The sequence below is a fragment of the Crassostrea angulata genome, chromosome 5 (genome assembly GCF_025612915.1).
Source record: "Crassostrea angulata isolate pt1a10 chromosome 5, ASM2561291v2, whole genome shotgun sequence".
NCBI lineage: Eukaryota > Metazoa > Mollusca > Bivalvia > Ostreida > Ostreidae > Magallana > Magallana angulata.
The window spans coordinates 39,312,104-39,325,266 of NC_069115.1; the positions used below are offsets into that span (position 1 = coordinate 39,312,104).

Sequence of the window (13,163 nt, forward strand, 5' to 3'; positions counted from 1 at the left end):
TGCGTTAAATCTCAATTAATTCCTTAGCTTATATATACATATATACTTAGTATATGTACCAAGTCCTTGATTTGATGACAACACTTGGCACAAAACAAAGACTCAATTTCCGGTTTTCACTTGGATTAACTTAGAATAAAATAGTTAGTAAGTTGTCTTAACTTGAATGCATAAGGCACTTCCAAGCAAACGTATCCTGGAAAGAAGGATCGCGCTATAAATAAAAACAAGAGAAAGAATAAGTCTTTGCTTATATTTGCTTCCAATTCTTCCTTAAAGATGGCAGGCAAAATGGCTATTGATTGATGCACCAGTGATGTTTGCTAGCCGGATACTGGGTATCTAGACTGTGAAAGACAGTTGATTTGAAACAACTCGGAAAAGACTACTTCGCAAAGAGCATTATGCCAAATCGAAATGTTACGGTACATTTCATCAATAGGAAAAAAAATGTCCCAGAAAAGAGAGAATCGTAATCTTTTGCGTTTAAACGCAAAACTTATTGCAATTTAACGCAAAAGATTGCGATTAAACGCAATAGTTATTGCGTTTAAACGCAAAAAGATATTATTTTTTCTGCTAAGCTGGCCTCAATGAGCTTCCGCAATTGTTAATTCTGTGAATAAATATTTTTTGCTGTGAATATTGGTATCAATTTAATTTAAATAATCCATTTAATACTTATGTACATATATGTTTTAAATATCTGTATTTCTATTATTTTGTGTTTTCGTAAAATTAATTCTTACTAACAGAGTAAGAGGAAAAAATCCGAGAGGATCCGAAGGAAACGAAAATCGATCAGAAAAAAACGTGTCGAAAGCGTGTGAAAAGCGAGCAAATCGTTTCGTGCGAGGGTCGTTTCGCGTAAACCGTTCAGCGTTTCGTGTAAACTTTTCAGCGTCTCGTGTAAATCGCTTAGCGTTTCAGGCAAAGCGTGCAGCGTTTCGTGTAAACCATTCAGCGTTTCGTGTGAACCGTTTAGCTAGCGTGTAGCGAGGGTGCAACGAGCGTGTAGCGTAGTAGGAGGTTTCAGGGTCTGTAAATGAATATATCCACACCATGGGTCAAAACATATTACAGTATAAACCTGTACAATTTTTACCACTCATAATAAACTTAGATTGTTCAAATACTTGTATAACTGCCAACTGACGGATATGAAATCAAATCATTATGAACACGGAATTGGTTTTCGTATGTATATAAATTTTTATATGCTTTTATACATACGTTTTAAAACTTGGTTGTTTACACTACAGAAATCTAGTAGATAACCGATATACAATGCTTCAATCCCTTTTGTCTGGCTCAAGCATAGTTTACCTGTCAGTTCAGGTGCGCTGCTGTTGGTCTCAGGGAGAACTGCATCCATCTCTTGTCCCCCAACCAATTCACAGTGGTCTTCTCCATTGCCATTAGCATCACCAATGTTAAGAAATTTATCTGTTAAATTTCCTCCCAGAAAAATCTGGTACCTTTTATTTTTAAAGGTAAAAATTATCCAAGATGCAAATATACATTATTCATTTTAAAAGATATGAAACTGTACCTGTCCTTATTATAGGCCGTATTTATATAGTGGTACATAATCTGATAATTACAGTTGTAATGTATGTAATCTTATTTATGTTACACGAGTTATATTCTCATTCATTTCGGTTGCTTTAAAAGTACCGTGTTTTAAAGTCACAATGACACTTATTAACGTTACCTCCGAGTTTACTTTGAAAAATAATGCAACCATTTTTTCCCCTAGAAATTGGAATTGGTTATGCCTCTGTTAAAAGACTGACAGTATAAGCCTATACTGGTGAGTTATTGAAATGTTTTTAACATATTGTTATACAATTAGAAAAAAATAAAATAAAATTTGAAAATTAAAAAAAATAACAAAACAAAAGTAAACAAAGACAAAAAATAGAAGAAAGATACATTAAGGTATTCTATGTATAATGAAGGGATATTGAACAGTTTTAAATCATTATAAACTAGTTAAATGTGTATTGCTAAATAACAACGAAAGTGAAATGAACCAAATTTACACGACTGACAACATATAAGAAGCCAGTCATTTTGCACCTTAAGATTTTTTAAAGAGTTATCTCCCCTTGATGAAAAAAAGAAAATTTAATTTTATCGAAATATCTGCGGTAAATGTTTTATTTTATTTCATATTTTAATAAATAGAAAGTTTATGCATGTATTAACCAAGAGAGTTTTACGAATTTTAAGGTACTCTTTACAATATCTAAATAAAACATACGTTGCCCACAGGGTTGGCTGGGAAATACCAGTGCTGGGAATTACCGGTGGTAAATACCGGTATTTCCCGTCCCGGTAAATACTACTGATTTTCACTAAAGTGGGAAATACTGGGAAATACAAAATCATAATCTTTATTTCTTTAATTTGCCCAATGTTAAACATCTGTTTAGGATAGAAGATATTAACATTAAGCATTAAACACAATTAAGCATACTTTGCCATTTCACTGTCAGTTTATGAATCTTAAATCACCTATTCCCCAAGACCTCTAAAGCTGCTAGAGTACAAATTTTAGTCCAGCTTTTTGAACCCCAAGTTTAGTGTTTTACAGATTTATAACTCAAAGTACCAAATAAACTGTTATAATTACTGTAGGTGTTACAAGTAACAATTAAATAATCACACTTGTTGTTTAATAAATAATTGACTCTTGGCAGTTTTGTGCTCCTGTTTTGGGGGAGATATATACTATGAGTGGGGCTAATTGTCTTCTCAAGTGTGTTACATACTGGGGTAGTGACACAAGTCACACCTTATTTTTCATAAATTTCTTGGCCAATTTTCACACACACCAAATAACCAGAAGAAAAGAACATTTGATATCATATTTATGATAACTGTATAGATGCACCTACATTGTATACCTGACTTAAGTCTTAAAAACAAATAATAATGGTGTATGAATGAACCAAGTTTGGAATATTCATAAGAATATAACCAATGCATTACTGGCCTGTCAAAACTTGTTAAAATCAAAGACAATTATAAAATGTAATAGCTTTCAAGGTGTACTATTGTTTATATCCCAACAGTTTTGATGAAGACTAAATATGAAGTACCATAATATGTAGTTATACTTTATTTCCCAGTATTCCCCGGGAAATACCAGTAATTCCCGGGTATTACCAGTATTTCCCACCGTCCTGGGAAATATGAGTATTTCCCGCTTTTTTGCCAACCCTGGTTGCCCCTACACTCAATGCAAAATTCAAGGTGTAATTAGTTGGACCATAATCAAAATTTTGAAAAATCCTTTGGTGGAGTATATTTATTTGATAACACCTTGAAAATGATATCAAGATTAAGAACATCGGACCATTCATTTATTAGGTGCAAAATGTGGTCGTCATACATCGAATACCCTAAACAATAACTAATATAACAAAAGAAAAACAAGAAAAAGCAAAAAGATAACAAAATAAGATAGAATCCCTAGCATTGCTTTCAATAGTTTACCTTGTTGAATTGCAAAGTTCTACTCCGACAATAGGAGCGGAAGTATATTTGGTCTTCATGACGTACTTCCGGCCGCCTGTACATCCGTTCCACGCAGTATCATAATGAAAACTATACTCATACCAACATGATGTCGGGGTGTTAAAACAGGCTAAAAGGTGGATTGTATTAAATAAATACGACATATTCTATACAATGTATTATATGCTAATTGTTCCAACGATCTTTTTTTAAATTTTATTTCGACTCACGAGGTTCTGGTGGAGTCACTCCGCATTCGTACCATGAATTGTACTTGTAAGGGGTCGAGCTGCCTATCGTTCCAACCGTGAAAGGTTCACCCCAGTTAGAACGCTTATATCCTAAAAAATAAAAATATTCCGTTACAAAGACATATTATATTATCATTTTCTACAATGAACTCTCTTTTTTACATAGACATATAAAAGAACTTCCTGTATCAAAGTACCCGTAACAGTTGGAGCTGTTGTATAATCATTTGCCACTATAGCCTCAGTTTGGTATCCGCCTACAAGTTCACAGTGATCCGCCCCTGAACCATAACCATCACCAATGCTGAGAAATTTATCCGTAAAAGCGGATCCCAAAACTATCTTGTACCTGAAAAATAATTTGATTTGAACATATTTTTATTGCACATTATTAAAATTGGGGTTGGGCACAAGTTCCAAAACTTTGACCGCCCTCTCTTAATACACAGATATAATACAATTGAAATTTGATGTGAACAGAACATAAATAAAGGTCAATGGATATAATGACAGTTTATATATACACTCAACAAAACTTCTTGGTGTTCACCATAGGAAATAGACAAACTAACATTGAAATTAAAAGTTAAGAAATTTTAAACATTTCATAACTGATAATATTTTTCGTCAGACACATTACTAAAACAAGACAACAAAGATTGAAATTGATTTCTGGTATTTTTCTGCGTGTGTTTGAATAAGATTGACAATGTCCTGTGATTGATATTAGTCTTTAGTGATAGTTTAAAGGAGCATAGTCACCATTTTGGCCAAATTCTATTTTTATGTTTTTATTATTTGCAATGCTTTAGAAATGCATTTCTAATGATCAAATGAAATTTGGATGCCAGTCGTTGAGGCTTACAATTCTTCGTCATGTAAACAAGGCTCGTACCCTGTTTTTGTATACATATATTCAATATACCAGTAAAAAATCTCTTTAAAGCTGGTTTGTCTATCTTATTATTTATTTTAAGCATAAATAAACAGTTCCAAACGATAATCACATTCATTTTAGGTCTAAAACTTGAATTTTTACTTCAACATTCAAAATGTAAACAATCGCTTTGTTTACATAGCGAAGAATTATAAGCTCTGTAACTCGCTTATGACTCATCAAATGACATTCAAAATTTGGTTGTTTATTAAAAATGCCTTACTGAAGCATTGTAAACATAAAAATCGTAAAAATAATATTTGAACAAAATCGTGACCATGGCCACTGAAAACGAAAAACCCTTAACATGGCAAAATGATTATGGAGAAAACATCCTCTGAGCAGAATTTGACCAAATCAGAAGTGTTTATGATAATTAACAAAGGTCGAGGTCTCGGGTTGCAACCCGAGGTCAAGGTCAATGCATCGTTCTTAACTATTTGAAAGTTAAGTGTAAACAAGTCACACCAGCGAAAAGACAAATAAATATGCTTAATTGATTTTATATAATTGTAAATATATTTTAATGGATGAACACAAGTTTTGTTGAGTGTATGCAAACGACATGTATATAATTAACAATGGTGAACATATAGTTTTAAGTTAAATCTTTCTATGTTTCTGCTATAGTTATAAACTTATGTAAATAAATGCTTTTATTGTCACCTTTATATATAGACTGAAGCAGATTAAGAAAACATCCTAGAAACAATTCAGCAAAAATGCAACTATTGGATGAAATTTGAGAACACTGCATAAGTGTGTGCTGAAACTTATTATGAAGAAGGAAGATTCACTTCATCAATTGGTCCATTTTAGGGAATTAGAGAAATCGTATCAGTCTTGCAATTTGCAACTTGTTCTTTCTACATTCTTTCAGCTGTAAGAATGTAATCCTTTTGAGTTTTGAAAGGAATCCATAAAGGACATGAAAGAATAAATAAGTGTCAAAAATAGGTAACCAGGGATCTACATATGACAGAGGACTTGGTAAAACGTTGTTGACTATGTAAAACATTGACCTGATCATGTCTAGCATCGACGATTGACCGAATTCCTAGACAGGCAATAACAAGAAATGTTACCTAAAAATAACGGCTATTTACTAGTCCAGTAATGCATATATAAAAGTTTGTCTAAACATGAAAAAACGAAATTTTCTTTGCGTAGTAAACAAGGCCCCACTTTTGTATTTGATAATGGATCCATATTATGTCAGCTCAGTCCTCCAATAGACTTTTTTCCAAAATGGATGTCACATATTTTTATACGGAATTATCGAAGAAAATGACAACCAAAAAAGATACCTCCTCCAGGAAAATGATCCCTCACTGTCACCTACTTGCAGACTATTGAAAACTGTTACTTACCTGGTGCAGCAAACGTTTATAATTTACCAATTTGTAAACAGTGTGACTTTGGGCCGCGCGTATTTTTTTTGTTTAAACAGAGCTTGTACAGTTATACTAAAATTCTTGAGAGGCACACAATAGTATCCGCCTATCTATATTCTGTCCCATACATATTTATGCAGCACATTTTCTGATCGTGAGTATGCTAAGGCTTCCCAAAGCGATGTGTAGAAAATCACTTGTCTGTCTATCACACAATATGACGTCATAATCAACTTTGTCGTCACGATTGCATTCCATCGATAGTTCTAAGGGAATGTATCGTAATGTTAAAAGTGCACTATATTGAAAAGTGAAAAACCGCTTGTTTCTTTTACATAGATGCTGCCGTTTTTGCTAGATATACAGAATTCATTCATATCAATTATTAGTATTAAATAATCTGTAGATTAAAAGGTTCATTTAAAAGTTAAAGTCTATTTGTAAATTAGTGGTTTAGAGACTTCCCCTGTTATGTGTAAACAACTGAATAAAGAAATTTTAATACATGTAAAAAAAAAAAAACAGCTAAGCGCCATCGAGAAAAATTACAGTTTTTGTATATCTTAGGTAAAATTGTTAGAGAATACGGGTACCAAAGTTAATCGTGCTTGGGAAACCTATGGATTTACCCTAATTTTATTCAAATAGCTTTTAATTAGGAAAATGTGCTTTATTTTGGTGTTTTGGCGAAATGTTTAAACAATATCTTAAATAAACACAATATCTATTTGAAGCCCAAGCAAGAACTTCAAAGTGTATGACATAATAAAGGATTTTTCTTATAAAATATTTCTGATTATAAGCCATTAATCACCTGCGCCGTTGCAATTTAATCCGACAATTTGCAATGTAAGGAAATGCATGTCACGTGACAACTAAGTACATATGACGTCAAAAAAATGCGTCAAATATTATGTTTGACAAAGTTGTCAATATATGATATAAAAAATCGTAGAAATTCTCCCACTAGAACTATTTTTTCGTTGATTTAAAGAATATCGTTTTTCAGTTGATTTTTGTTACCGGACACCTTAATATTGCTGCGATATTATTAGGTGTTTTTAAATACCCCAGGGTTCAAACGATTTTTATTCAATAGTTTGAAAAAACCCAAAGAATTAGAATTTCTTTTCTCTTGCTTGACGTGTTTTAAAACACGGCTAAAAATTAAAAAAAGTCTACGAGGATTTTGCATCGCAAAAGACATGTATTGCAAGTGACTTTCAAATAGATAAACGGTGTCAACATTTCATATTAGAAAATCTCCGTACAAAATCTGTTTTCGTTCTTGTGAACTTTTCAAGAGTGAAATATGGTAATAAGTTAATGAAAAATCGTGAAGTTTTCCCTTTTACCGATTTCAATTGTAATTCTTTTACAGGTAAATGTATGTGTATTTTCTTAAATATCGTCAAAAAATTGACAAAACAATACCTTAGAACATACTATAGTCAAAATAAGCGAAAATAAACTAATCGTATCGTGCTCAGTCTACATTGTTACGTCATCTTTCATATGTATGTAATAGATACAGGTGACACTCGATGGCTCGAACTTCGATCTCTCGAAGTTCTTGATCTCTCGAAGTGAACTCACGGTCCCGACTTTTTTCTCTATATAACTAAGCAAGTTTACTCTTGATCTCTCGAACTCCGATCTCTCGAAGTTCTTGATCTCTCGAAGTAAAACCTGGGTCCCGTTATACATATTTCATTTTTTTCACTCTTGAGAACTCGAAGTGATTGCTGTGTACACACGCGGTCGATCAAGCGTATAATTATAGCTCCGCATGGACCTTACCTGGATGGTTGAGTGAACTCCTTGCGGCTAGCGTGGTAGTGTTAATTAGTTGATTACGTAAGTGACACTACCCATTGCTTCCTTCAAAGGGTAGATAAGTAATTTGTAAGTGATCTATTAATTTCAACAACTTGTGAATGTTACGGTAAATGCTCTTTATTTAAAATATTCTAACGTAATGATTAAGAAAACATAAGGCAAAAGGGTCATATTTCTACGTAGAACAAGGACCGGAGATGGGGGAGGGGGGGGGGGGTGTTTTTCTGCGTAGACTAATGACCAGGTGTATAAAATCTAGGTCGAAAATCTCCCCGGTCATTATTCTACGTGGATCATTATTCTACTTTACACCGGCTGTCCCCGTATATCGACAAGCAGAGGGTCTGGTAAAGCTTCACGTAAATGTTATTGACGTCAAAACGATGCTTACCAAGATATATAAGACAAGAGGCCCATGGGGCCACATCGCTCACCTGAGCAACAATGGGCGTTCAAAAGATATTGTGCCATATGGTCCCTCGGTAGAATAACAAAAAATAAATATTGTCAAGTATTCGAATTTTACACTTATTTTTGCATACACGTAATCATTGACATTGTACCTTCATGAAATACTATTTTTTACCAGAATAAGAAAATCCTACGCAAGATATAAAACTAAACATTTGGTAGGGGTACACTGTGAAGTTGTTAACTTCCAATTCCCTATATTTTCGTTCTGCCCCCCCCACCCCCCCCCCCACTTTGTAAAGCGATCAAAATATATGAGAGCATATAGGTACATTTGTTTCATCAACTACTTACTTGTTATTGTATTTAAAAAATATATATAATAGTTATTGTATTTTATTTAAAAAATCCTACATGTATAGATGTGATGAAAAAAATTGTACCTCAATGTGCTCAATTCCTCAAATTAAAACATTCAAAAATTTAATTTGTCTTCTCCATTATAATTAAATGACTGTTATTTACCTCGCGTACAAACCAGGATAATTTTCCGCTGTGCTATTTTCTTAGGAATAGCGATAATTATTTTATCCCCATAACAGAAATGTGTCAGAACTATGGAAACTTTTTTAAAGATGTCGTTTTTATTTACTCGTGTCTGAAAAACTATCAAAATTGATGTAGATTTCACATTATTTATTGTATAATGAGGGGACCCCAGAGAGTAGGTATATACAGAATATCATTCTTTTATTTTGTTTGTACAAGTATTTAACATACTCTAATTCATATAGAATTTCTAATTTTCAACCAAAATTTCAGCGTCAATCGTAGAATTATAAGCAAGATACAGAGCTCACAGTTTCCCTAGGTTTGAGTCATATTTTGTTGACATGACTTTACGCATAAGATAATGCCGAATTACCGATAGAATGAATTGTATTTCAGTACTTTTTTGATACATCAGATTTTGCTTAATTTGCGCAGGTAAACAGTTAACTGTTTGATTTACCGAAGTCTCTGTTTGAATTGATACGTAAAAATCACGTAATACGAGAGTTCCCAGGTTAAATTACAAAGCATAAATAATGAAAACGAAACGAAAATCAGAACAAGCTAACACCAACGTCATGTGTGAAATCTGTCAACGCATTGAAATATTAAGCCTCAATTTACTTCACAAAATCGGCACCAATATATTTTGCATGTTTCAAAAATTTCCCTTCATACACGAACTGTTGCATAACAAGCAAATTCATCATAGTCAGATCGACCCTTTTTCGTATAATGTCATGGCTGCTTTAAACAAAGAACCTCGTTTTATAAAGAAGTATGGAATACGAGTCTTGGTAAAATGGGTATGCAAACCCGGGCCGTGGCAAAATAAAAGCCGGGGCAGATCGGCAATCGTCAATTCCAAATACGCATTATTTTGCGGCAATATTTACAGCGAATACAAATATAACTGGTCCATCAAATATCCTGAAATTTTAATGAGATTGGCAGATTAATAACTGCCAATCTTTTGTTTTGACCAGGCCAAGTCTTGCCTACCCATTTTACCGGATGCCGAACCGAACCGAAGCTGAAACACGCCTTTCCTTTATCATTATTTTCGTAATAACTCAGATTTGAAACTGAATTAGACCTTAATTTTTGCAATTTATATTTTCCTTCCCATAAGGATAATTTATGCTACACTACGTTGAATTTGCCTCGGTAGTTCTTGAGAAGAAGATTTTTAAAAATGCACCCCCCTTTTTCTACAGTTTCAAGGTTTTCTCCGCTTTGAATACAGATCGAACTTTTATTTCTGCAATTTATATTCGCCATCCCATAAGGCTGCTTTGTGCCAAATTTGGTTGAAATTGGATAAGCGGTTTTAGAGAAGAAGTTCAAAATGTAAAAAGTTTACAGACGGACGGACGGACGGACAGACAGACGGACAGACGGACGACGGACAAAATGTGATCAGAATAGCTCACTTGAGCTTTCAGCTCAGGTGAGCTAATAATTTTAACCAGATTCTCTCCTTGTCGGAGACAGCCGAGCGTCTGGTTAAACGAGACTAATGTTTGTATAGGCTCAGCACTGTCAAACTCATTCTAATACATAGGCCCCCAACCAAATAACCCACGTGTAGTGGAATAAAGAGTCTTGTGTGAGATTTCTAAGAGATAAAAATTTCAAATGGAAAGGGGCAAAATGTGATAGATGGGTATGTAGGCTCAGTATAATTACGTTCCTACTCTCTTATATATTAGCTAGTGGGGTAACCCTGTAGCTCAGTCGTTGGTTTTTAAACTGTTCTGAGTTGGAGCCTTATTGTGATCATTCCTACTCCTCTATTACATGTAAAAGAAGTTTTGTCTTTGGAGATATACGTGGAGAATATGTGGTTCAGAAGAATTTTTATATAATGATATGTTGATAAATTAAAAATGTTACTATATCTAAAAGATCGGTTCCTTGATGTTAATGTTTTTATTTTCCATTAAATAATATGAGAAGACATACGTAAAAATATACCCTGTTCCAAGTCTCAGCTCTCACCACTTTTTGCTAGTTAAATATTTCTCAATTATCAATTCAAAAATACTTTTGTACCCAAACTACGTTTAGCAACTAGAATGAAAAAAGGTCCAACTTCTCTGTTTTGAAACGCTCTTTTTACCGTTTCAGGTTTCAATACACAACCAAAAAGATAGATGTCTACAGGGATTTTGCGTTGCAAACGACATTAAAAATACCCGGATGAGAACTTCGAAAAACTGTGCTAGGTGTCACGAGTATTTGTAAATGGATAAAATATGTATACATTTCCCATTCTAAATCTCCAAAAGAAGTTTGTTATCGTTCTTGGTAATTTTTCTGGGTAAAAAAAAGTGTTATGAAAAAGTTTTGGATTTTTCTTCTTATATCGATTTCAATTGTAACTTTTTGAAAGTTATGTGTATTTTTGTTTTTGTAAAAAAGTGACGAAAACAGTAACCTGAGGCATACAGTAGTAGTATTTCTTGATTAAAGTTCTATTCAAACTTACCTGGTTTGCATTGTCAATCATTTATTGAATTATTTTCGATTTAAACCTTGGAAAGTTATTTATCGAGCTTAGGGGCAATAAACATTCACAAGCGCCAGTAATTCAACGATCGAGTTAACATTGTCGAACAATATGGCTGCCATAATAGCGGCGCGTAGGGCCTCGAAAAAAGATTTTAGACTCTATTCTAGCACCCCTACTCCAACCTTTATTTCCACTGATTTTCTTGTGTACTGGTATATGAGGTTCCATTAAGCCTTGCTTCGCCCGCCTCTCGCTGCGCTCTGTACTTTTTACTCCGATATATAGTGCGTAGAGTAAGTCATATAATGCCTTTGTTTTTCAATAGTCCTATTTCTGATTGTCTATCTGCGTGAACAGATGTATATATAACATGATGATAATTGACCGTTGACCTCAACATTCAATCAACCATCCAGCGGAGTAAAATTAACGATAGGAAAGCATTTCAAACACAATTAAAATATCAGTCAAGCATTTTCTTAGAGTATTTAAAAGAAAGATACAGTTTACAAAGAAATTTGGACCCTTTTTCACATTACATGTAACAACTAAAGAATTCGTAGGGTCAGTGTAAATCTATATGGAATTTTTCTTCAGCTGGATGCTTTCGTTCGAGCTTGCAATGCTGCGCTCGCCGATGGTGAAAACAAATGTCTAAATTATACTGACTGTTCAATTACCTGGTGGGGCTGCATAGGACCACGCCCACATACGGGGCGGAAGGATACTGAGTTCTCCGAACATAACGAGTTCCCCCGGTACATCCGTCCCAGGTGTTGTCATAAGTGAAGTTATACTGGATCCAACACGAAGCCGGTGTTTTGAAGCAGTCTGAAGTAAATAAAATAACAAAGATTATAAAAAATTACAAAGGTCAGCGAGACGAGGCATCGCTCATATGAAACAACTATGATCGTTTTATAAGAAAATTATAGTCTTATTTGATTTATATCATGAGTTGATACATGCAATTTATTATATAATATCATATCATATCATATCATATCATATCATAAACTATAATATATATGTGATATCACATTTTCATTTAAATTATACAAATATCAGAATTATTATAATATCATGATCTATTTCATATAATTTTTTACATAATATTTTAATTAAATTTCAATCAAATAATGCATAATGACCTTTAGCTATTTGAAATTGTTTAAAATGATATGAAATATATTGTATCATATGTGACGATATACAATAGTATATATGTTACGATACCGTAAATATTAATATCCATTTTGTACAATTTCCAATTACAATTAACTTGCTGAGTAATCTCACAAGTTGTAGCATGCAGTGCTTTAGAAGAAGACTTTTTAACATTTTCCTTGTATATTTCTATGTGAAAAATTGAACCTCTATTGGGGCCCTAGTTTTAGTCATGGGGTGATGATGTTCACAATTTTGAATCTACATTATTTGAGGATGCTTACATAGTAATCTCAAATATTGTAGCATTGTAGTTCTTGAAAAGAAGATTTTAGACATTTTCCATATATATTTCTATGTTAATCTTTGGACATCTCTTGAGGTCCCAGTTTTTGTCAGGGGTCACGATGTTACAGTTCACATTTTTACAATAAAGAATCTTCACTATATATAAAGCTTTAATTTGGTGTAAACATTGGCATTTTTGATTCAGTGGTTCTTGAGAAGATTTTTTACATGTAGTTTGGGATGTCATGATTTCAACAATTTAGAATCTACATTGTTTAAGGATG

At 33.3% G+C, this 13,163-nt stretch overlaps 1 protein-coding gene across 1 annotated transcript in view; it reads right to left on the reverse strand.

Annotated features, from left to right (window-relative positions):
• Nucleotides 1-13,163, reverse strand: part of LOC128183172 (uncharacterized) — a 50,492-nt gene that overhangs the window by 19,241 nt on the left and 18,088 nt on the right. Inside the window, exons 4-8 of the mRNA XM_052852081.1 lie at nucleotides 12,105-12,255; nucleotides 3,974-4,125; nucleotides 3,756-3,866; nucleotides 3,505-3,655; nucleotides 1,327-1,478 (exon numbers count right to left, since the gene is read on the reverse strand). Of these exons, the coding sequence (XP_052708041.1) occupies nucleotides 1,327-1,478; nucleotides 3,505-3,655; nucleotides 3,756-3,866; nucleotides 3,974-4,125; nucleotides 12,105-12,255 (717 nt within the window). The remainder of the gene's footprint in view (nucleotides 1-1,326; nucleotides 1,479-3,504; nucleotides 3,656-3,755; nucleotides 3,867-3,973; nucleotides 4,126-12,104; nucleotides 12,256-13,163) is intronic.